Raw genomic sequence first — 27058 nt, 5'->3', positions numbered from 1 at the left:
GAATAGGGATGAAGGAACTTTTCTACATACGTTCTGGGAAAGTCCTCTAGTTTTGGCTTCAGATTGAAGAAATGATTGGACAATCCTTCATGCTGGACTTTCAGTTATCACCTCGATTAGCTTTACTGGACCTTAATAAGACCCCTAAAAACTCCAGCTGCAGACCTTCCTTGTTACATTAGCTGCCTTACCTGTGATACCTTCCCACTGGAAATCTGCTGAGAAACATTCTATACTAGCATTAGTGAAAAGCAATATACATATAGAAGGGAAGATCAGGAATAGGTAAAATCGGGAGACTAGTCGTTATACACTCCCAGATTCACGGCCTTCTCACCTAGCCATTGACTTCTAGGTCTAGAAATGATGAACACTGATTTGATGAACAGCATGTATGGTCCTATTGTACATTAAACTATTGTATCTAAATTAATTTAAGTTGCTCTACTCATTACCGTGTTTATCACTTATGTACATTAGTAAGTGAGATGGAATATTCGTAACAGATAATGTCACAGAGCCTTGGTACAGTCCTTGGACAGTGAGGTGGAATACTTATAACAGATGATGCCACAGAGCTTCATTAATTGGACAATGTGATGTATGGAGCCCTCACCTGTTTGTAACGTGATCTATAAGATGCTGCTTGAACATCAGGCTCCATCTTTTGATGACGTTGAGAAGGGCGGACTTGAATGGGTGGGCATCTACCTTCATCCAGCTCTCAAACACATTGACTGGTTCCAAGCGGCTCACCTCCTCGTAGATCTTCTCATAGGAATCGATTTGCTCTCTGAATTGGTCCAATGTGGGAGGAGTTTCCGGGACACCGTCTTCAGCGTGAGCCTCAATCTCTTCTGCCGTGAGCACGTGGCTGTAGAGCAGAAACTGCCGCATGAACTCTTTGCGGTCATCAACGTACAGGTAGGCGTAGTGGTCAAAGGAGTTCCTGTAGTCTGCACATATGCTCATCATGTTCTGGACACTTTCCATGAGGAAGTTCCGCATGTCAGCGAGATCCGCCATGTCCTCCATGTCCGCCTGGAGAAAGCCAACAAAAGTCCAGAATAATCAGGAATATGAAGAATGCCTCCAATCTTAATAGCATAAAGTAGATGTTCAAATAACACGAGGGAGGCAACTGTGGAACGCCACTCTCACTAACAAAAAGCTCACCAACTCTCGCTAACAATAGGTTAGAAACATACATCAGGGTTGCACAAACATTTTTGCATTTAAACAACTTGTGTACCAGCAGTCTCTGCCCCTTAAGGTAAGTCTGAAGCGAAAATACCCCCAAAACACAGTTACTTACCTAAGGAGAGGGAAGGCTCTGGGTCCTATAGAGCCTTCTCGTTCTCCTCACCGTGTCCTCGTTCCCCCGCAGGCTTCTCCGTTTGAATCTTCTGCTGTGGGAGACTTCGGCAGTCTTTGGAAGCACTCGGGCTCCTGAAGACCAGCGGGGCTCTGTACTGCACACACATGAGTGCGTGAGAGAGGGCACGCACGCAGGCGCAGTAAGGAGCAGTCCGTCTTTGGGAGTCGAGTGCTTCCTTGCTTCTGAAGACTGCTGAAGCCCAGGGGAAGCGGAAGAGAGCAGTCTACAACCGATCGGCCGTAGACTGATAACAGGGGTGCTTGCGGGGGGAACACGGCGACCGTGAGGAGAACCGGAAAGCTTTTTAGGACCCAGAGCCTTCCCTCTCCTTAGGGGAGTACCTGATTTTTATTTTTTTGTTTGTTTGTTTCAGACTCCCTTTAAGACCAGAGACTGCTGGTATCAAAAGAACAGGGCCTACCGAGATATTTTTGCACAAACCCGCCGCTCTGCTGTGGCTATGGTGGCAGTGCTCTGTGAGCCGTTTAGGAGACTATTTCCTTGGCTCCTGACCCCGTGATCACTGTGAGCCAATCACATCGGTATTGGTCTCTGTGATATCTATAGACAGATAGACAGATACTCTTGTGGAGTCCAAGGCCTGACCACCAGGGGGAGCTGCACTGTATTATGGGCTGATAGTGTATTATATTATGTCTATGTATGTATCGTGTAGTGCATGTATCGAACTCTAGGGACAATTCAGGGGGAAGCCAATGAACTAATCTGTATGTTTTTGGGATGTGGGAGGAAAACGGAGTTCTCGGAGGAAAGCCACGCAGACACGGGGAGAACATACAAACTCTGTGCTAATAGTGCCCTGGTTGAGATTGAAACCGGGGAACCAGCGCTGCAAGGCGAGAGTGCTAACCACTATGCCACCGTGCTGCACTGTTATTCCTGTATCATTGTAATCTATTGATGTGACTACAGGTGTGGTGGAATACCGCTAAGAATATGTTGTTATTCAATTCATCCAATGTCTTGATAATTGCACTGCGTGTTCTCACAGCTCTCCCTTACGGGCAGCATTAAGTTTATATTATTATTATTATTATTTTTGGCAATTCGAGGTACATTATGTCTTCTGTGGAATAGGACTACACAGGCTTTCTCTCCTCACAAAAGCACCAGTGAGTCTTGGGCACTCAGCACTCTGGCCACTCAGCACTCTGGCCACTGGGCACTCAGCACTCTGGCCACTCAGCACTCTGGCCACTCAGCACTCTGGCCACTCAGCACTCTGGCCACTGAGCACTCTGGCCACTGAGCACTCAGCACTCTGGCCACTCAGCACTCTGGCCACTCAGCACTCTGGCCACTGAGCACTCTGGCCACTGAGCACTCTGGCCACTGAGCACTCTGGCCACTGAGCACTCAGCACTCTGGCCACTCAGCACTCTGGCCACTCAGCACTCTGGCCACTCAGCACTCTGGCCACTCAGCACTCTGGCCACTCAGCACTCAGTCATCATCGCTTAGTCCTTGTCAAAGCTGCTCAGATTCTTACCTTTGGCCATTTTCCAACTTTCAAAATATCAACTTCAGCAACTGGCTACGGCCTCACTGCCTAATGTTCCCCACACCCTGACCAGTGTCATTGTAACAAGATGATCGATGCCATTGGCTTGACCCGCCAGCGTTTAAGCGTTAAGGCTATTGGGTGTATGGAAGCGATATAGATTCTGAGTGCCCCTGAGTGGACGCATCATGGCGCTTGCACCCGTCTGACGGGAATCCATACCTGATAGTTGGGGAAGCTGCAGGTCTTCGATATTCTGGGCATCAGAGAGGAAATCCTGTAGATATCATTGATAAGTCCTTCTATGATATCATATAGGCCATCACTGGCACCACCATCCAGGGAGGGTTTAAACACCATGTCTGGTACCACAAGATCCAGCTGGACCTCAAACAATGGGGCAAGGCCGACCTTTGGATCTGAGAAGAGACAGAAGAGGTTACAGAAGAGGGCACAACAAGCTGGGCTATCAGTGTAGAGTCACAATGAATGCCAGCAATGAACTATCGCGGTCTGTACTGGGAGCCCATCAGTCGCAGCATACCCATGTTATCCAGGAGGAACTTCAAGGAGCATTCAATAGCACTGAAAAATCCATCCAGCACCATCTCATCGATATAATCTTCATAGGCTTTCCAGACACTGGAATCTGGTTCTGCGCAGAAAAGTCCCATGTTTTCCTGAAAAACAAGAGCGAGGTGTAAAGAACGAAGCAAGCCTCACCACGGCCTCTCCTGTGGATGGAAATACAGGCCCTATTCTCTAAGAAAATGTAAGAACAAAATGTGGACATCTTTGGGAGTCCAGTGGGTCGATTCCTCCAAGTATCAAGTTTTCATTATTTTCTACATGCTTCTACAAATGACACAAGTAAGTTGGCCAGGTTCATCGGATCTTGTAGTTCAGAAGGTTCCTAGTTCCCAGATCACCCTGAGAAGCTCCGAATACCTGCTGGGAACCCAAATCTCTCATAACGTTTTATTTCTATTAGACAGTGAAGGGTTAAGCCTGTGAGATTTTCCTAACCATATCCGGAGACATCTTCTCCTTACTCAAAGGCAAAGATTGCTGGGAAAATGGTTGCAGCTTAAAGAGAATCTGTATTGTTAAAATCGCTCAAAAGTAAACATACCAGTGCGTTAGGGGACATCTCCTATTACCCTCTGTCACAATTTCGCCGCTCCTTGCCGCATTAAAAGTGGTTAAAAACAGTTTTTAAAAGTTTGTTTGTAAACAAACAAAATGGCCACCAAAACAGGAAGTAGGTTGATGTACAGTATGTCCACACATAGAAAATACATCCATACACAAGCAGGCTGTATACAGCATTCCTTTTGAATCTCAAGAGATCATTTGTGTGTTTCTTTCCCCCATGCACTGAAGTTTCAGGCTGCTCTTTTCTTCCTGCAAACAGCTTTGCCCTTGTTTGTAATTCCTCAGTATGTGAAAGCCCAGCCAGCTCAGAGGACGATTTATCCAGCTTGTAAAAGATAAGAGAGAGAAGAGAGAAGCTGCTCTAATCCTAAATAACACACAGGCAGTGTGCATAGAGGGGCCAGGAGGGGGAGTTCATAGCAGAACCATAACACTGAAGAACTTGGCAGCCTTCCAGACACAGGCCTGACAAGTCTGACAGGGGAAAGATACATTGGGCTCGATTCACAAAGCGGTGCTAACCCAGTTAGCATGCCTAAAAGACTTTAGGCATGATAACCATTGCACCATGCTGGTGAAAAGCCAGTTTAGGCATGATAAGTTTAGGTGTGATAAGTTTAGGTGTGATAAGTTTAGGCGTGATAAGTTTAGATAAGTTTAGATCGCTTGCAAAGTCCCGCACGCAAAGCAGCGCCATTAAACTTTATACGAAGTGCACCAGACTTTGCTAGCGTAAAACTTTTGATCAGCTGTACACTGCGGTGCTAACGTAGTTGGCGCTTAAACTTATCATGCCTAAACTTATCACACCTAAACTTATCATGCCTAAACTTATCACACCTAAACTTATCACACCTAAACTTATCATGCCTAAACTGAGTTTAGGCATGATAAAGGGCTTTTCACCAGCGTGCTAACTGTTAGCACCGGTTTGTGAATCAGGCCCATTGATTTATTACAGAGACTGTGTTAGTAGAAAGTGCTGCAGTAAGCCAGAACACATTAGAATAGCTTTTGGAACTTGTAGGATGATAAAAAACAGGATGCAATTTTTGTTACGGAGTCTCTTTAACAGTCATCTCACAATTCTCTTATCTCCTGAAAGGGTTTACACAGTTAAACTATCCCATTCCTTCCACAGATCAGACAATAGATCAGTTATCCATCATCGACTGACAATCCAATTCGAGTATGCCCAATCGATGATCCGACAGATTTCTGCCCGAAATTGGTTTAATGGGTTGATCAGACATGCTAGAAAGATTTCAGTGGAAAGTGCCTGATCGTGTGTGCGGCAGTAACAGAGCTCGATATCCCAACGAAGGAGACAGACCCCCGACTGATGTTTCCTAGTGTACAATGCTCCCCCCGGTGCCTGAACAGTGTAAAATCTCACCTGTCCCACTCTTGACCTCATCTGCCGTCTCCAGCGGCGGTTCAAGACTTTGCTGCCAACAATCACCCCCTCCCACCGAATCGGAATGCTGGCATGGCAATCGGCAACCTACTCTGCTTCATTTAATATTCTCACATGACATGCTGTAGCTCAACACAATAGCACACAAGCTGGGCTGCGAGTCTGTGACGAACAAACTGTTTACCCTCAGCCAGTCACCATCCTCCATTCCTCCTTAGAAAGGACAGCACCTCCTCCATTCTGCTGTGCAAATCAAATGAAACACTGCTGCTCTCCTGCCTCCCCCTCCCCACTCACTGTCAGACTCCTCACACAGCACAACAAGCTGCTTTCCCTCAATGATGCTATCCTGCCTCCCCCCTCCTCACTCACTGTCAGACTTCTCACACAGCACAACAAGCTGCTTTCCCCCCAATAGTACTCTTCTGCCTCCCTCTCCTCATTCACTGTCAGACTCCTCACACAGCACAACAAGCTGCTTTCCCTCAATTATGCTATCCTGCCTTTTCCCACCCCACTCACTATCAGACTTCTCACGCAGCACAACAAGCTGCTTTCCTCCAATAGTACTCTTCTGCCTCCCCCTCCTCATTCACTGTCAGACTCCTCACACAGCACAACAAGCTGCTTTTCCCCAATGATGACCTCTTCACCTCGCTCTCCTCTTGCTTCGCCTCCTACTCTGACTGCATGCTGTTAGTGTAAACACAGCACGGGTGGTAACAGGCCAGGTGGGCGGAGCCAGTTTTGTACCTTTAGAAGCTGGTGGATCTTGTTTCCAGAGTCCCGGATGATGTTGTACCGTTTCTCCAGACGCTCGTTCCGGTCATCCAGGTTAAGTAGAGTCTCTTTCTTCCCATCCTTCCTCTCGAATATTGGCAGCACCCAGGTCTTCATGATGGCCTGCATCTCCTCCACATTGTCCCTGGCCTTCTGGACACGGCGCTCCAGGTCGTGCACGCTGTCCCTGACTTGCTGGATGTAATCCCAAACACCTAACACAGAGAGAGCATGACACAGAGGAGCAGCATGAGAGAAGCAGTCACAGAGGCAGAGCGTCATCTATACAAGGCAATACCCAACAGCAACCAATACACATAGAGAATCATGACAGAGAGGAGCAGCATGAGAGGAGCAGCGCCACAAAAGCACAGCATTATCTATACAGGGCAACACCCAACAGCAACCAATCCAGATAAACACTCCATGAAGTTTAGGAGCTGCTTCTGATTGGTTGTTGAGGATCATGTCAGGCTCCCATCATCCTTCAATAAACAAGCTCAGGACGTGGACAGTTCTGCTGATTACCATTTGCTTTCCAGTTCAGGCTTTCCTCCGCAGATTTGAGGCGCACATCAATGTCCTCCAGCTGGCCTTCCACCAGGGGAAACTCCACCTCTAGGATGGTGCTTATCACCTTGTTGTACCAGGTGGTGGTCAGCTCCAGGTTGGCAGTGTACTGTCGGTAGGACTCCTTGGAGGAGAAGATGTCCTCAGCTTCCTTAGGGATGGTCTCCATGTGAAGTGTTTGGAGGTATTTCACTTCCCGGAGCACAGACACCAGCTGAAATATATCATCCATGTTCATCAAAGTGAAAAACAAAGTGTTCAGCAGACAAGGACATTATTACTACAGACTGGTCTCCAGGGCGTGGTCTCACAGAATCTGAGGCATCCACTATTCTCCTCACTGACTATCACTGGTTGTGGAGTTTGCTGGGGGATAATGTCCTCTACTAGCAGCACATGTGACAAGAATACATGGCCAACCTTCTCCCATCACTACCTTTTCCTCACTGCACATATTGTTAAACCTACTCCTCCTCCAGCAGGCAAAACAGCTGTCAGAGAAGCCGGGCAGAACTATGAATCATTGGGCCCCAGTTAAACTCTGATAAAGGCCCCCCAATATTCCCATCCCTTCCCTTGGTACCCCCTCACAACCTGGGGGCCGATCTTATAAGGGTCATAAAACAAGTATGGCCATGGTCATATCCATAACATATGTAGCCACCAAACACCTGATGTGGAGGATGGGCCCCTGTATGTAAAGGAAGGGAAGGTTATGGGTGCCCCACAGCTCTGGACCTCTCTGCAGTCACAAAGGTTCCGCCCTATAGTTACGCTCCTACAAAGAAAAGAGATATATAACATTAAGGGCCTGAGCCCACTAACGCAGTTGTGTCCGCAGCATCTTTTATGGCCCATACTCACGAGGGACTTTTGTCGCCTCAACACGCGGCGCGCGCGTGTTGCGGCGACAGGTCGCCCGTGAGTATGGGCCGCGCGCACCCCGAACTGTCGCCCGCAACGGGCGCGCACCCCGAACTGTCGCCCGTCGCTGATGTCGCCAGGCGATTGAAAAGTTCAATCGCCTGGCGACAGTCGCCGCCGCAACTCCGCCGCAGCTGTCGCTAGTCCGCGTGAATACGCGGACTAGCGACAGCAACCTCCATTGAGGTACACAGAGCTTCCGGCGAGCTTCCGGCGGGGGGAGGCGGAACGTCGGCGACAGCTTCCGTCATGCCGCTGGTCCCTCTTCCGCGTGTGTACGCGGAGGGACCTGGCGAGGAGCTGTCGCCGGCCTGTCGCCCACACGCTCACGTGTGCTGGCGACAGGCAACATTTGCTGCCCGTGAGTATGGGCCATTACATTAATGTGTTGCTGCAAAGTGGACACAACTGCGCACAACTGCGTTAGTGGGCTCAATAAAGCTTCTCCAGGAAGTTCCTCCATCCTAGTTTTAAAGATAAGAAGATACATGAAGGAGAACAGACCCCCTCATAAACTCATTAGGACCCATTCACATTCCTGCATGTAGCCTGACCAGAGTAGAGACATGACTTTTATTTCACCTTGATATGAAGGAATAAGTCATTCAGACATTTTACTAAATTAATCAGTTTTCCGTAGATGCTAGTCATTTCAAAATTAGCAGACAATTATTAAAAATGATTTGTGTATGATTAGACCACTCAACACAACACTAACACCTTCCAAAAGCAAGCAACAGTGTGGTGCGCAGTGGAATACCCCAGGACACACGTGTTATAACCATTCCAGTTATTGTATATTCTTTCTGCTTGTCATGACAAAGGGCGGGAGAAGGCACACACCCCCATCTCCTGTTCCAACTCCGACCTTCATATCTTCTGTTGGACTTATTATCGCAAAGGACACGGCAACTTGATCAATTGCTCAGACTAGCAATAGCTATTTTTCCATTTAAGCCTTATTATTTCTGTATCAATTTGTTTCTATTGCTATATTTTTGTTCTGCATTATTTCTTTAAATAAACAATTAAAAATTGTTTGTCTAAGTGCTGTTCTGAAAAATCTCCGCAAAAAGAATTCACATCTTCAAAGAGAGACATGTTACCATAACTGTTTTGATATTAATATGGTTAGTTTTGCTATTTCAAGAAAGGTTGTCAAATTAACCCTTTTCCCCACAGGATTTAGCTAGAGTTAGACTTACGCTTTACGCCATACGCTTTATTGCGGATTGGTGGCAGTGACCTGGCCTCTATATAAGAACCAAGATTGTATCGATTGTATATACACTCGAAATTGGACTGTGTGTGGACTCACCAACCAATGCAAAAGGTTACTTTGCCTGCAGTGCTGACTGCCTTCAGTATTCCCTCAGGGTCTGAGGCTTTATGGTAAACTGCAGCAAAGGGAACAGGAATTGGTGGGTGAGTGCGCATACGTCACACCCGGTACCAGTCCTCCTTACCTCTCACCATTCTGCTTCTCCCACCTGCCTGTGTCTGACAGTCACTAATTTACTAGCATAATGCAAATAACCCATCCATGATCCCGGGCACTGCTGCCCTTCTCTGCAGTAACACACACTCTCTACCTCCAGCTATACTCCCCGGTGCCAGTCCTCCTTACTCCTCACCATTCTGCTCCTCCCACTTGCCTGTGTCTGACAGTCACTAATTTACTAGCATAATGAAAATAACCCATCCATGATCCAGGGCACTGCTGCCCTCCTCTGCAGTCACACACACTCTCTACCTCTAGCTATACTCCCCGGTACCAGTCCTTACATCTCACCATTCTGCTCCTCCCACTTGCCTGTTGTCATGGAACTGCCGTGAGAAACGAGAACGCAATTGGTTTATTGCGCCGATTGCCATTGATTGTAGTCGGGCAAGCAATCAGAGACTGACATTCCAGGTTTTTTTTAAAAAGGCAGTTCCCCCCCCCCCCCCTTTACCAGCTGGCAGGAATTCTGGCCCTGTGACTTGCTAATTAAGCCAGAGGTGTAACACTCAGATGTTAATTAACAAACCAGGAGTCTTTTCAGAGCCAAGGAAGCTAATCCCAGCAGGGGGCTATTCAAAACCTGCTTTCACTCCAGACTATCCGGCACCGACCACGGGCCAGCTGAATGCATATGATGTATGGTTTCTTGTTGATTATATGGCAACTGTACATGGCACAGCTATGAAATTCATATAGTCTTATTCAGTAAAATCTGGCCATCAGACTGATATGAAATTCATCGCGATAGCCCAACCGGTTATTGAGGTATGACCCGTCTCACGAACGGGGTCCGCTGCACTAGCCATGTCGGATGTCATATCGTATCGCCATGTCGTATCGTTTGTGAGTTACGGCAGTTTGTAAGTTTAAAACCTAAAATCTCTCAGAGGAAATGAACTGTCATTGGTTGGTAATTCAGAGGGGTCCGGCATTGCCACACCCCCAAACCAGCTTCATCAAAAGCATCTGCGAGGGGCTCTCCCCTCAGTCCTCCAAATTCCATCTGTATGAGAACGGTCTGCTGCCAGCCAGAGGACACATGGTTGGCGGCCATCTTGCTGAACTTAGAATCTTGCTCTGAAACAAAGAACTTTGCGGAACTTGCTCATCCATGCCCTCATAATTTCCCGCCTTGACTACTGCAATGCCCTGCTGTCTGGTCTCCCTATGACCCGAACAGCCCCACTGCAGTCCAATATGAATGCGGCAGCCAGAATTATCCACTGTTCCCATCGCTCCACCACGGCAGATCCCCTACTAGAATCCCTCCACTGGCTTCCTATCCAGTCCAGAATCAGATTCAAGATACGTGTCTGACCTACAAATCTGTCCACAAAACCTGTCCAACCTACATTTCTGATCTTACTCAGAGGTACACACCTAGCCGCTCACTCCGCTCTTCCAATGAACTTCGCCTAACCGCCCCCCGCATCACCCAGTCCAATGCACGCCTTTAGGACTTCTCAAGAGCTGCTCCAACACTATGGAACTCCCTACCTCCACCCATTAGGGCAGCCCCCTCCTTCAGCATCTTCAAGAAAGCCCTCAAAACTCACTTTTTCACTCTGGCCTACTACCCCTTCACAAGTGCTCTAAACCTACAGCTGGACTCTGGTCCCCTTCCATTCGTGTCCTTACCTCTCCCTCCAGATTGTAAGCCTTTGGGCAGGGTCCTCCTCCTTTTTTGTCCTACCTGATCTTGCACCCCCATTACTGTGAACCCATGCTATGCATCTGAGTGAACCTAACTTGCCTAATCTCCATGCTCCCCTCCAGTGACTGACTAAGCATTACCTGGTACTCATACTGTGCTGTGTGATCTGGTTTTCTTGTATTCCTGTATTGTCATATTGCTGTATGTCACCCCTAAATATTGTCTGTAACCTAAATTAATGTTCAGCGCTGCGTAATATGTTGGCGCTTTACAAATTCAATAAATAATAATAATAATAATAACTTGAAACCATTTTGCTTGGATTTTAAATTGAGCTGAAACAAAGGATTTTACCAAGGACTTTATGATTCTTCCCACAAAAGGACATCTTTCCATGAAACTAAGTATTTTTTCTCCCTTTCTTTTATTTTTCATACTGGCTATTAATGTTTCAATAATTGTTGATTTTAATAATTGTCTGTATATATCAATTATTTATATTGCCCGTGAATAAAAGACTTTATCAAAGTCATTCACTGTTCCGCTACCCTGCTTCTCAGCCGCACAAACTGAACCAGACTTCTGGAGAGACGCTACTGTTGTATTGTTGTTATCTAGACAGGATACAGCTTGTTTTAACCGTTTTTATTTGCAGGTCAAGAAATAGTCAGTCGGTAGGGTCCACTGGCCCATACCAGTGGTGGTGGCAGATACCCTGAAATAGTGTGTATTTTGTATTTCCATAACCCCACAGGCTCCCTTCTGGTCGGGCTGCTGCCCAAATTTCTGTCGGTTTATATGCAAAGATCGCGACCAAAGCTTGCATGGTCTGTGTGCTGAAACCGATTGGAAGGCAATTTGCGGTCTGACCACTAGGGCTCCTGTGACACCTGTGTCTGACAGTCACTAATTTACTAGCATAATGCCAATAACCCATCCATTATCCGGGCACTGCTGCCCTTCTCTGCAGTCACACACACTCTCTACCTCCAGCTATACTCCCCGGTACCAGTCCTCCTTACATCTCACCACTCTGCCCCTCCCACTTCCCTGTGTCTGGCAGCCACTAATTTACCAGCATATTGCCGATAGGAAGCCATAATCAGCGATACACTCAGGCGGTAGTTCTGTACCTGGGGGTCAAAGTTGACACTGATGAGCTTGGAGGAGTCGCCGCGTGTAATGAGAGGTCGCATGAGGTTGTACTGGGACTTCTCCGACACTGTGTGACACCACTCCGTGTACAGCTTCTCCACATACCTGACAGAGGAGCAAGATATCAGTATGTCACATACACAGCACACGCCTCACGCATGTACAGCTTCTCCATGTAGGGGGCAAGTCTCCGTGATGTACTGTACATAGGAGGCTGCCAGTCTCAGTGATGTACATAGGAGGCCACCAGTCTCAGTGATGTACATAGGAGGCCACCAGTCTAAGAAACCCTCCCTTTAAAGGGAACCTAAACTGAGTAAAATTATTTAAAATAAACACATGATGTAGCTGTAAATGAATATACCATACTAACCTAACCATCAGTTCCTCTCAGAAGCTCACCATTTTCTTCTTACAGTGATCCCTTCCAGTTCTGACAATATTTTGTCAGAATAGAAATATACCATGGGGTTTCCTGCAGTGTGACCCCACCCCCATACTCTCTCCTCTGGATGTAGGTGGTGAGTGGAGCCCCTGATGTCCCCAAACCCTGAATGTGCTGTCCCCAGGCTAGAGATGCGGTGCCCTCAGACTGGAGATGCGGTGCCCTCAGACTGGAGATGCGGTGTCCCCAGGCTGGAGATGCGGTGTCCTCAGGCTGGGAGATGCGGTGACCTCAGGCTGGAGATGCGGTGCCCTCAGGCTGGAGATGCGGTGTCCTCAGGCTGGAGATGCGGTGTCCTCAGGCTGGAGATGCGGTGTCCTCAGGCTGGAGATGCGGTGTCCTCAGGCTGGAGATGCGGTGTCCTCAGGCTGGAGATGCGGTGTCCTCAGGCTGGAGATGCGGTGTCCTCAGGCTGGAGATGCGGTGTCCTCAGGCTGGAGATGCGGTGTCCTCAGGCTGGAGATGCGGTGTCCTCAGGCTGGAGATGCGGTGTCCTCAGGCTGGAGATGCGGTGTCCCCAGGCTGGAGATGCGGTGTCCCCAGGCTGGAGATTCAACAGGAGAAGGGGAGGCCCTGCACTAGATTATGGCAACATCAGAGCCCCAATAGACAGAAGACCCCAGTACAGAACACTATCCCCGCATTCCTGCAGGAGTCCTCCTCATACAGCCCGGTTGGTCTCCTGCTGTCACCACAATGAGCTCCAGAAATGGTTGTGTGTGTGAAGACGGTACTCACTTATCCAGCAGAGCCATCATTTCTTCATACTTCACCTTCATCCGCTTTCCCCCATCAGACTCCATGCACCTGCCAATAAGAAGCAGAGGTATGACCATCATCAATCTACAAACAGCACAAACAACAAGCACAAGTGTGTGGTAATTACATAGCTCAATACACCAAATACCAACTATCCATCATACTGCTAGCTGTCACACCATGGCCAAACACTGCCAGCTGTGACACCATGGCCAAACACTGCCAGCTGTGACACCATGGCCAAACACTGCCAGCTGTGACACCATGATCCAACACTGCCTGCTGTGAAACCATGATACAACACTGCCAGCTGTGACACCATGATCCAACACTGCCAGCTGTGACACCATGATCCAACACTGCCAGCTATGACACCATGGCCAAACACTGCTAGCTGTGACACCGTGGCCAAACACTGCCAGCTGTGACACCATGGCCAAACACTGCCAGCTGTGACACCATGGCCAAACACTGCCATTTGTGACACCATGGCCAAACACTGCCAGCTGTGACACCATGGCCAAACACTGCCAGCTGTGACACCATGGCCAAACACTGCCAGCTGTGACACCATGGCCAAACACTGCCAGCTGTGACACCATGATCCAACACTGCCAGCTGTGACACCATGGCCAAACACTGCCAGCTGTTGTGACACCATGATCAAACCTTGCCGGCTGTGACACCATGGCCAAACACTGCCGTCTGTGACATACTGCCAGCTGTGACACCCTGGACAAACACTGCCGGCTGTGACACCACGATCCAACACTGCCAGCTGTGACACCATGGCCAAGCACTGCCAGCTGTAACACCATGGCCAGACACTGCCGGCTGTAACACCATGAGCCAACACTGCTTGCTGTGACACCACAGCCAAACACCATGACCAAACACTGCCAGCTGTGACACCATGGCCAAACTCTGCCAGCTGGGACACCATGGCCAAACACTGCCAGCTGGGACACTACGATCCAACACTGCCAGCTGTGACACCACGGCCAAACACTGCCAGCTGTGACACCATAGCCAAACACTGCAAGCTGTGACACCATGGCCAAACACTGCCAGCTGTGACACCATGGCCAAACACTGCCAGCTGTGACACCATGGCCAAACACTGCCAGCTGTGACACCATGGCCAAATACTGCCAGCTGTGACACCATGGCCAAACACTGCCAGCTGTGACACTATGGCCAAACACTGCCAGCTGTGACACTATGGCCAAACACTGCCAGCTGTGACACCATGGCCAAACACTGCCAGCTGTGACACTATGATCCAACACTGCCAACTGTAACACCATGGCCAAACACTGCCAGCTGTGACACCATGGCCAAACACTGCTAGCTGTGACACCATGGCCAAACACTGCTAGCTGTGACACCATGGCCAAACACTGCCAGCTGTGACACCATGGCCAAACACTGCCAGCTGTGACACCATGGCCAAATACTGCCAGCTGTGACACCATGGCCAAACACTGCCAGCTGTGACACTATGGCCAAACACTGCCAGCTGTGACACTATGGCCAAACACTGCCAGCTGTGACACCATGGCCAAACACTGCCAGCTGTGACACTATGATCCAACACTGCCAACTGTAACACCATGGCCAAACACTGCCAGCTGTGACACCATGGCCAAACACTGCTAGCTGTGACACCATGGCCAAACACTGCTAGCTGTGACACCATGGCCAAACACTGCCAGCTGTGACACCATGGCTAAACACTGCCAGCTGTGACACTATGATCCAACACTGCCAGCTGTGACACCATGGCCAAACACTGCCAGCTGTGACACAATGGCCAAACACTGCCAGCTGTCACCATGGTCAAACACTGCCAGCTGTGACACCATGTCCAAACACTGCCAGCTGTGACACCATGGCCAAACTCTGCCAGCTGTGACACCATGGCCAAACTCTGCCAGCTGTGACACAATGGCCAAACACTGCCTGCCGTCACCATGGTCAAACACTGCCAGCTGTGACACCATGGCCAAACACTGCCAGCTGTGACACTAAGATCCAACAGTGCCAGCTGTGACACCATGGCCAAACACTGCCAGCTGTGACACCACAGCCAAACACTGCCAGCTGTGACACCACGGCCAAACACTGCCAGCTGTGACACCACGGCCAAACACTGCCAGCTATGACACCATGGCCAAACACTGCCAGCTGTGACACCATGGCCAAACACTGCCAGCTGTGACACCATGGCCAAACACTGCCAGCTGTGACACCATGGCCAAACACTTCCAGCTGTGACACCATGGCCAAACACTGCCAGCTGGGACATCATGATCCAACACTGCCAGCTGTGACACCATGGCCAAACACTGCCAGCTGTGACACCATGGCCAAACACTGCCAGCTGTGACACCACGGCCAAACACTGCCAGCTGTGACACCATGGTCCAACACTGCCAGCTGTGACACTATGATCCAACACTGCCACCTGTGACACCATGGCCAAACTCTGCCAGCTGTGACACAATGGCCAAACACTGCCAGCTGTCACCATGGTCAAACACTGCAAGCTGTGACACCATGGCCAAACACTGCCAGCTGTGACACTATGATACAACACTGCCAGCTGTGACACAATGGTCAAACACTGCCAGCTGTGACACCATGACCAAACACTGCCAGCTGTGACACCATGGCCAAACACTGCCAGCTGTGACACCATGGCCAAACACTGCCAGCTGGGACATCATGATCCAACACTGCCAGCTGTGACACCATGGCTAAACACTGCCAGCTGTGACACCATGGCCACACACTGCTGGCTGTGACACTATGATCCAACAGTGCCAGCTGTGACACCATGGCCAAACACTGCCAGCTGTGACACCACAGCCAAACACTGCCAGATGTGACACCATGGCCAGACACTGCCGGCTGTGACACCATGGCCAAACACTACCAGCTGTGACACCATGGCCAAACACTGCCAGCTGTGACACCATGGCCAAACACTGCCAGCTGTGACACCATGGCCAGACACTGCCGGCTGTGACACCATGGCCCGACACTGCCAGCTGTGACACCATGGTCAAACACTGCCAGCTGTGACACCATGGCCAAACACTGCCAGCTATGACACCATGGTCCAACACTGCCAGCTGTGACACCATGGCCAAACACTGCCAGCTGTGACACCATGATCCAACACTGCCAGCTGTGACACCATGGCCAAACACTGCCGGCTGTGACACTATGATCCAACACTGCCACCTGTGGTAATGCTGCCAAACACTGCCAGCTGTGACACCATGGTCCAACACTGCCAGCTGTGACACTATGATCCAACACTGCCAGCTGTGACACCATGGTCCAACACTGCCAGCTGTGACACTATGATCCAACACTGCCGGCTGTGACACTATGGCAAAACACTGCCAGTTGTGACACCATGGCCCAACACTGCCAGCTGTGACACCATGGCCAAACACTGCCAGCTGTGATACCATGGTCCAACACTGCCAGCTGTGACACCATGGTCCAACACTGCCAGCTGTGACACCATGGTCCAACACTGCCAGCTGTGACACCATGGTCCAACACTGCCAGCTGTGACACCATGGTCCAACACTGCCAGCTGTGACACCATGGTCCAACACTGCCAGCTGTGACACCATGGCCAGACACTGCCGGCTGTGACACTATGATCCAACACTGCCACCTGTGACACCATGGTCAAACACTGCCAGCTGTGACACCATGGTCAAACACTCCCAGCTGCGACGCCATGGTCCAACACTGCCGGCTGTGACACCATGGCCAAACACTGCCGGCTGTGACACTGTGGCCAAACACTGCCAGCTGTGACACCATGGTCCAACAATGCCAGCTGTGACACCATGGTACAACACTGCCAGCTGTGACACCATGGCCAAACACTGCCAGCTGTGACACCATGGCCAAACACTGCCAGCTGTGACACCATGGCCAAACACTGCCAGCTGTGACACCATGGCCAAACACTGCCAGCTGTGACACCATGGCCAAACACTGCCAGCTGTGACACCATGGCCATGTACTGCCAGCTGGAACACAATGGCTCAGCACTACTAACTGTATTATTATGTACCCCATGTTTGTTTCTTACTTTGTACAGCGCCAAGGAATATGTTGGTGCTTTCTAAAGCAATAATAATAATAATAATATCTGTGACACCATGGCCCAATGCTGCTAGCGGGTTTGTTTTGTTCTACGTGCCTACATGCTACAGAGGTTCTTGGACTACATCTATTTTTGATTAAACTTTTGCCGCTCCAGCAGTTTCAGAAGATGACATTTTTTATGTATTTATTATTTATTTAAGTATTTATTATGTTTTGATGTTATTATAGAGCATTACCCAACGGGATAGGACAAATAAGGTCTATAAATAGTGCCAAAATGGCTGTCAGGAGACTCACGGGTGTGTGACATGGCGGAAGTTGCTGTAGGGGATCTGCAGTCTCTCTCGGAGTTCTTTGGCCCAATTCAGGTTCCCGGTCACCAGTGGCATATTCTTATTTATCTGTGGATATCCTGCAGGCAGACTTAAAGTTATACATCTGCTGTACAGTACAGAGGCTAGATGCAGGGCCTTCTTTCTCTACCCAGCATGCAGAACACTACAAAGACCAGAAGCTTATCCTTACCTTCTGTCTCTTCAGTCATGTGCTGGTCAAAGATGGCTTTGGCATCATCCAGTTCCTGATCAAACATGGAGACTAGTAGAGGGTATTTATCAAAGGCATCCCGGGCTATCAGAGGCCTCTCCAGAAGACTTCCAAACATGTCCAGGAGCTGGGGATAAAGCACATGGGCAACCAACAATTAGCCAACATGATCCAAGACATCATGCTCTCTCTACTTCTTACAAACATGATCCAGACATCCCACCACCTCTGAGGACATCGAACCCTATACACTGCTGACAAACATGAGCCACACATCCCACCACCTCTGAGGACATCATACTCTCTCTGCTTCTGACAAACATTCTCCAGACATCCCACCACCTCTGAGGACATCATACTATCTCTGCTTCTGACAAACATGCTCCATACATCCCACCACCTCTGAGGACATCATACCCTATCCACTGCTGACAAACATGATCCAGACATCCCACCACCTCTGAGGACATCATACACTATCCACTGCTGACAAACATTATCCAGACATCCCACCACCTCTGAGGACATCATACCCTATCCACTGCTGACAAACATCATCCAGACATCCCACCACCTCTGAGGACATCATACAATATCCACTGCTGACAAATTTGATCCAGGCATCCTACCACCTCTGAGGACATCATACCCTATCCACTGCTGACAAACAGGTCATCTCAGCCAGGACTAGGAAACACAATCTACAAACAGTGGTGACTCCATACACATCTCCTCCTCCATGATACAGAAGGTGTACATACCCTGAAGGCGTGTTCCAGTCCTGACGTGTCATCAAAGGCTAGACTGAACACGGTGCCCAGACGTCGGTCCATGTCCTGAACACGCAGACTAAACTCCGAGACGTCCACCTCAAATTCCTGACCAGACGAGACAACATGGAGTCAGAGAAGCGTACAATGCAATTACATTAAGAAAACCACAAAATATGCGCTTATGGATATAACATGTAACAATGCGGTGCGCTGACCACAACTGCCAGTATCAATGCAAGGTATCTAGAACAAATCAAAAATGACCGCGCTCAAAGTTTATACTCTGAAGGAATAAATAGATTCAATGTCACCATCCACATGAGTCCTGTATTGTCACCCAAGAGTCAGAAAACCGGGATTATGGCCATTCCAGGATATCGTATAAGTATAATCAAGGGAATCATAGCGCGATCAGCTAAAACGATATTTCCTCTCAACCTCTGGTGACCAGATCTACCTCCACCGTGTTCCGTGCAAGGACACACTCCCCCAATGTGCCCGCACTCACCCTATTGGCCTCCAATATCTCCGTAGGTAGGATTCAATCGCTTATTGGGAACGCATAGACTCCCAGCATTTCAGCAATCACTAAAACTGAAACAGCTTCATATAGTGTAAAAACATTTATTAAACGTATAAAAGAAAGGATTTGCACTCGCAAACATCGGAGATATAGCGCTTTGTATATATGTATAGGCGAGTACCGAGTGTCGCTTCTATACACGCTGCCTGTCAAGCCGCATCCACTGCCGGTCACGTGGGACGTAGCTCTGCCCAATGCGTTTCGTCACTAATGACTCATCAGGGGCTGACGTTTCATCTGTATGCCGCCATTTAAATTCAACTCCACCGCCCGCCTATATCCCGCCCACACCTATCACCCATTGGAAGAGGGCCGTGATCCCCGGCCAGCGTGTATGTCCGCGTCACTTCAGGATTCCGCAATACACTGCCATACATGCATACTTCTTCCCACCTCCCACCTACTCACATCAGTGCTATATACAAATCTTCTATATCCCCCTTCTCCTGACGCAATGACATAAGTTAAAAAACGGCAGACACCAATTATCTCATACCCTAAAATACGTGCATAACATAATTATCATGAATAAAATATAAATTAAAAATAAATAAAAGAACTGTTAAATAACACAACATTTTTTGCCATTAGAGGTGGGAATTCCTATTCAGAGTCACATCATTAATATCACTCATTGGGAGTTACATCATACCCAATTATAAAAAGCTCCTCCCCCAAAAAAGTATATATCCCCTTGATGCACTATCACGAATAAAATATAAATTAAAAATAAATAAAAAAACTGTAAAATAACACAAAATTTTTTGCCATTAGAGGTGGGAATTCCTATTAAGAGTCACATCATTAATATCACTCATTGGGAGTTACATCATACCCAATATCTCCGCTTCTGCAGCACGTACACTCCCGAAATTTTCAGGGGAGGGAGGGGACCCCCAGATCCAGCTCTGTGTCGAATTGCAGCCACCTAGCCCCGCTAGTTCCCGAGATAGGTTTGCTGCAATCAGTCTCGGGAACCAGCGGGGCTCGGGGGCTGCAATTCCGCACAGAGCTAGATGTGGGGGTCCCCTCCCTCCCCTGAAAATTTCGGGGGTGTACGTGGTGCGGAAGCAGAGATATTTAGGACGTTTCACACGTGGCTGCACAATGTAATGGGGCGCAGGCTCCTACTGCGCATGCGGGGCTGCACAACGTGCGGGGCTGCAATATCTGACATTACAGCGGCATACAGATGAAACATCAGCCCCTGATGAGTCATTAGTGACGAAACGCGTTGGGCGGAGCTACGTCCCACGTGACCGGCAGTGGATGCGGCTTGACGAACGCGGAGGATTGTAGGCAGCGTGTGTAGAAGCGACACCCGGGACTCGCCTATACTGTACATATATACAAAGCACTATATCTACGATGTTTGCGAGTGCAAATCCTTTCTTTTATACGTTTAATAAATGTTTTTACACTATATGAAGCGGTTTCAGTTTTAGTGAACTGCTGGGAGTCTATGCGTTCCCCCATAAGCGATTGAATCCTACCTCCGGAGATATTGGAGGCCAATAGGGTGAGTGCGGGCACATTGAGGGAGTGTGTCCTTGCACGGAACACGGTGGAGGTAGATCTGGTCACCAGAGGTGGAGGGAAAAGATCGTTTTAGCTGATCGCGCTATGATTCCCTTGTTCTTTTCTTTTACATGTCTAATGTGATGGTTCACATTAGAGGACTTATACGATATCCTGTAATGTCCATAATCCCGGTTTTCTGACTCTTGGGTGACAATACAGGACTCATGTGGATGGTGACATTGAATCTATTTATTCCTTCAGAGTATGAACTTTGAGCGCGGTCATTTTTGATTTGTTCTAGATACAATGCAATTACATTATTATCATCATTATAGTACACCTACACAGAGCTGACAAATCTTCTTCAAAACTTGTAGAAAAAAGGTCTATGGCTCGGTTCCCATCTTCCGCTAGACCAGATGTGGCCAGCGGGAGGAGACAGTGTAGAGTCCGTTGTGATGGTCCACTGTGGTCAGCCAGTAGCCCAGAGGCATAGGCCATATGGGGAAAACATCCGCCTGCCCAGGATCATCAGGCCTCTCGCTTACCACAACGGATCTAATAGATCCACTGCAGAATGACAAGTGTGTATTTTTATTTTCAGTTATAAGGCGTTTTTATAACACTGCATCATTCTCTAATATTTGCAATTTACACACTACTCAGCATTCTAAATGATTTCCCAGAGCAGGCCAGTGAACTTTTTAACCCTTCTCTGCAGAGAAAAAAAACAATACAGTAACTGACAGTTCAAACAAACACAGAACATTTATATTGCGCTGTTCTCCTGGCAGACTCAAAGCGCCAGAGCTGCAGCCACTAGGATGCACTCTATAGGCAGTAGCAGTGTTAGGGAGACTTGCCCAAGATCTCCTACTGAATAGGTGCTGGCTTACTGAGCAGACAGAGCCGGGATTCGAACCCAGGTCTCCTGTGTCAGAGGCAAAGCCCTTAAAGTGAACCTGCAGACTAAAAATCTACTCAGCAGAACTGAAAAGGTTTGGTGTTTCTTTAACAGTTTCACGGCATCAGAACTTTGTTTTTCTTACCAAAGCATCATTTTTAGCTGCATTTTTAACTAAGCTCCACCCATCAAAGAAAAAGCGCCCGGGCTTTTTTTCCCTGATGCTTTGCAGAGCATGATGGGATTTCCTATGTTGTTGTTCACGTTGCCTAGCAACTGGGAGAGGTGCTCAGGACACAGGACAGTTGGAACTGTGCCTCATGCTCCCTGTCACCTCCTTTCACCCAAAAAGATGGCTGTTCCCATGAAATCAAACATTTGCCTGCTCTTTTAAAACAGTGTGGGTAAGAGATTATATTACCTATCTATTTTAATTAACATAACTAATGTAACTTAATGACAGTATCTTTGTTTAGGCTGGAGTTCCTCTTTAACCATTGCACTATCCAGCCACTCATGGCTGGATAGTGTAATGGTTAGTTGGACAGTTGAGATAACAGGCTTCAGAAGACAGAGCTCTTTGCGACTTTGAAAGCGGTGGAGCTCAATGGCTCTTTTGCATAGATAACCACTGGAGTTTCTTAAATCTTCCTGTACTGGAAACATTATTAGACTTATGTCTCTGCTCCTAATATTTAATGTCTTAGCTCTACTACACATACAAATCATTGTATCATATATTTTTTTGCTTCAGTTTCCCTTTAAGGGATGAAGAGATATATGCTCCAATGAAAAAGGAACTCCAGTGAAAATAACGTTATGAACAAAAGTGCTTAAATTTTTACAATAATTATGTATAAATGATTTAGTCAGTGTTTGCCCGTTGTAAAACCTTTCCTCTCCCTGATTTACATTCTGACATTTATCACATGGTGACATTTTTACTGCTGGCAGGTGATGCCACTGGAAGGAGATGCTGCTTGCCTTTTGGCAGTTGGACAAAGCTGTTATTTCCCACAATGCAACAAGGCTCCCACAGTGTGATGTCAGAACCATGGTCCTGACATCACACTGTGGGAGGGGTTTCACCACAATATCAGCCATACATGATGATCAGTTTGAGAAAAGGAAAAGATTTCTCATTGGAAAGGCGATATCGGCTACTGATTGGGATGAAATTCAATCCTTGGTCGCGGTTTCTTTAAAATCAATATAAAATCTAAAAACAATCAACATTTTGTCCATTCAAAAACATAAACACAACTTAAACTAAAGAATTAAAAATGACATGAGATGGCCACCCCGCCCTAACACTATGATCCCCACACACACGCAAGACACAATCCTGCCACGCCACCAAGATGTTACAATAAGAGCAACAGGTGCGCGCCACTATAAAGACAATAATTATGCCTATGTACGGTGTGCTAGGGAAGGGATATGGAAAGAAGTCAAATAAGCAAATTCCCTGGAAAGAGCACCACTGTCATATCATAATTCCTTGATCAAAAGAACAAAGAACCAATTCAATGCAATTATATTCAAAAAGTAACAAAAGTGTCATTCGACTTTAAAAACAATTAAAATATAAAAAGGACTGGACAGTCATGGACTGGACATGGGCTGTCCAGTCCTTGTTATACTTTAATTGTTTTTAAAGTCGAATGACTCTTTTTTGGCTATCAATAAACTTTTGTTACTTTTTGAATATATTTGTATTGAATTGGTTCTTTGTTCTTTTGATCAAGGAATTATGATATGACATTGGTGCTTTTTTGACTTCACGCCACCAAGGTATGATATAAACCACACAACCAAGGAATAGTCCAAGTGAGCTCAATTATATTAACATAATGTAATACAGGAAGGCATATAAACATCTGTAAATGCCTGTCACAGACAGACAGAAGATCGGTACATCATCAAATCCAACATCCTGGATTGTGAGATTACAAGGTGCTCAGAGCTTGGCTTAGTTGTTACTGTGGCACCATTGTAGGCCTGAGGAAGTGGGAGAGAGCACGGCGAAACGTGTCGCCTGTGCAAAATTCTGTGTCTTATATACGTGTATTAACGCAGTGTCCTCATCAGTAAAGGTCAGCCATTGCTTGCTTTTCTATGGTCAGAGGAAAGGTAAGATTACCCATATGTGGTAATGCCGCCCAGCACCAGCACACTGTTCTGGAAGACTTATAATGTGCTGCCGCTATCTGCCTAATCAGAAGATGGCTTGTATGGCCAGGTGTCCTCTACAGCAGTGCTTAGAATTACTGCTGCCCCCGCCCCCCATAGAGGGCGGAGACATGGGGCAGCCCGAAGGTAAGACTGCTGCTGTCTCCACCCGTCACTGCCGATGTGTGGAAGCATGTTTATGGTACGTACGTACACTACCATCATCGGCCTAATCGGCAGTAATGGAGAGCATGAGTACCACAGCGAAGTTGAGAGAATCTGCAACTGGTGCAAAGATAACAACCTAATACTTAATGCTGCCAAGACAGTTGAACTAATTATAGATTTCAGGAGGCACCCCCCTCCTCTCCCACCAGTCCTCATAGGCGAAACCGAGGTCTCTAGAGTACCATCTGTTCGGTTTCTTGGCACGACCCTCACAAACGACCTGAAATGGGGGAAGAACACCACCAAAATTCAGAAGAAATTGCAGCAGAGGCTGTTCTTCCTGCGCCAACTTAAAACGTTTGGCATGCAGCGGGAGCTTCTGAGAAGCTTCTACACCGCAACCATTGAATCCATCCTCTGCTCCTCAGTCATCGTCTGGTATGCTAGTGCGACAGCCAGCGACAGGTATAAACTGCAGTGTCATAAATGATGCAGATAAGATCGACGGTTCTCCGCTGCCACCTCTTGATCTCCTCCACTCTGCTAGGATGAAGTCGAGGGCCACCAGGATCTCTCGCGACCTCTCCCACCCTGGCAGTAGGTACTTTGAGCTCCTCGCGTCGGGTCGCCGCTATAGAACTAACCCATCCAAAACTACCAGGCCCAGAAACTCCTCCTTCCCAAAAGCAGTTCTGCAGCTAAACTAGTGGAGGACTCTCATTAGGTCAACATACCCCCCAGCCGCTACCACCTTGGTCGGAATCTGAACTGACTTTAATCCTTATGTAGGCCCCACAAGCCTGCTCTAACTGAACTCCTGAAAATGTAAATGTTATATGTACCACAGCACACCTGTAAATGTCTGTCTTGTGCATCTGTTTTGCCCGTAGTTTTGCCTATGCCATGTGAACCACAAATAATTCCGAGTATGACTCCTGTAGTACTTGGCGAATAAAAGTGATTCTGATTCTGTCCTCAGAGGAGCTCACACTGCAATCCCTACCACAGTCATAGTCTAATGTCCTACCATATTATTATTATGTATTTATATAGCACTGACATCTTCTGCAGCACATTACAGAGTACATAGCCATGTCACTGACTGTCCACAGAGGAGCTCACAATCTAATCCTACCATAGTCATAGTCTAATGTCCTACCATATTATTATTATGTATTTATATAGCACTGACATCTTCTGCAGCACATTACAGAGTACATAGTCATGTCACTGACTGTCCTCAGAGGAGCTCACAATCTAATCCTACCATAGTCCTAGTCTAATGTTCTACCATGTTATTATTATTATGTATATATATAGCACTGACATCTTCTGCAGCACTTTACCCAGAGTACATAGTCATGTCACTGACTGTCCTCAGAGGAGCTCACAATCTAATCCTACCATAGTCATAGTCTAATATCCTACCATATTATTATTATGTATTTATATAGCACTGACATCTTCTGCAGCACATTACAGAGTACATAGTCATGTCACTGACTGTCCTCAGAGGAGCTCACAATCTAATCCTACCATAGTCATAGTCTAATGTCCTCCCATATTATTATTATGTATTCATACAGCACTAACATCTTCTGCAGCACATTACAGAGTACATAGTCATGTCACTGAGTGTCCTCAGAGGAGCTCACACTCTAATCCTACCATAGTCATAGTCTAATGCCCTACCATATTATTATTATGTATTTATATAGCACTGACATCTCCTGCAGCACTTTACAGAGTACATAGTCATGTCACTGACTGTCCTCAGAGGAGCTCACAATCTAATCCTACCATAGTCATAGTCTAATGTCCTACCATATTATTATTATGTATTCATATAGCACTAACATCTTCTGCAGCACTTTACAGGGTACATAGTCATGTCACTAAGTATAAGAAGAGCTCACAATCTATTCCTACCATAGTCATATGTTCATTATAATCTAAGGTTTATATATGTGGAAGACACTTAACTTATCTGTATGTTTTTGGGATGTGGGAGGAAGCCGTGGCGCATGGAGGAAACCCACACAGACACGGGGAAAACATACAAACTCCTTGCAGATAGTGCCCTGGTTGGGATTCAGACCAAGGATCTAGTGATGCAAGGCAAGAGTGTTATCCACTACACCACCATGCTGTCCATACCAAGTCTGTATCTGATAGCTCTATATTTGATTGTGTTTGGTGACAGGTCCTTGTCTTGCTGGAAGCTGAGCTGGGGCAGTCTTTTCCCTGTAGGCTATACAATGCCCCTTGCAGGCAGCACAGGCCTGGAGCAGCGCACCGACCCTTCCCTCTCTTCAGGCATCACACTGGAATCTAAGCAGCATTTGGGGAAACATTTGCCAGTTATTGAATTGGCCACGTTGGCTTATTCTGCACTGATCAGCCGACAATTACTGCGAGCGGCCTTCTTACTGAGGAGTCATCGCTAATCCTGCAGTGTATTCTATGGCAGCACATTCCCACCCTTCACAGATCTAGATATCAGTCCAATAAAACCTGATTCACTTCCTAATTAAGCCCAGGCAACAGATGCCCGGAGGAGAGATAATCCACATATCCTGCCAAGGGTGAAGGGACTGATCCTCTCCACCACAGATGGGTAAGAGTGATGCCCACACCGTGCAGACGATGGCCCCCATCTGCAGACACCTCTTCTAGAATGCGAGATGATTGGTGGTCAGTTTCTGCTCAGCAACATGGGTCTGGCACTGAGCTGCCGAGCAGTCATAGATAACTCAGCTCTGACCCAAGTGTCCATGTGAGGTCTTGTATGAGGGAAGTATGGGACAGATGTAACGGTGTCCATGGTGGACACCTGAGACATGGGTAGTGCCATATGAGGTCTTGTGTGAAGGAAGCATGGGACATCATGGAGACCTGAGACATGGGTAGAGTCCATGTGAGGTCTTGTATGAAGGAAGTGTGGGACACAGGTAACGGTGTCCATCATGGAGACCTAAGACATGGGTA

At 47.6% G+C, this 27058-nt stretch overlaps 1 protein-coding gene across 3 annotated transcripts in view; it reads right to left on the bottom strand.

Moving 5' to 3' along the window:
• Positions 1-27058, bottom strand: part of DNAH9 (dynein axonemal heavy chain 9) — a 328292-nt gene that overhangs the window by 210211 nt on the left and 91023 nt on the right. For all 3 annotated transcript variants that reach the window (XM_068264551.1, XM_068264553.1, XM_068264552.1), the window contains exons 9-18: positions 18711-18827; positions 17929-18076; positions 17701-17815; positions 13243-13311; positions 12038-12164; positions 6781-7036; positions 6226-6467; positions 3445-3580; positions 3123-3319; positions 617-1041 (exon numbers count right to left, since the gene is read on the bottom strand). In XM_068264551.1, the coding sequence (XP_068120652.1) occupies positions 617-1041; positions 3123-3319; positions 3445-3580; positions 6226-6467; positions 6781-7036; positions 12038-12164; positions 13243-13311; positions 17701-17815; positions 17929-18076; positions 18711-18827 (1832 nt within the window). The remainder of the gene's footprint in view (positions 1-616; positions 1042-3122; positions 3320-3444; positions 3581-6225; positions 6468-6780; positions 7037-12037; positions 12165-13242; positions 13312-17700; positions 17816-17928; positions 18077-18710; positions 18828-27058) is intronic.

This window comes from Hyperolius riggenbachi, chromosome 12, assembly GCF_040937935.1.
Source record: "Hyperolius riggenbachi isolate aHypRig1 chromosome 12, aHypRig1.pri, whole genome shotgun sequence".
NCBI classification, from domain to species: domain Eukaryota; kingdom Metazoa; phylum Chordata; class Amphibia; order Anura; family Hyperoliidae; genus Hyperolius; species Hyperolius riggenbachi.
Note: the sequence above shows the minus strand (reverse complement) of the source record. Positions and strands in the feature narration are given on the sequence as shown.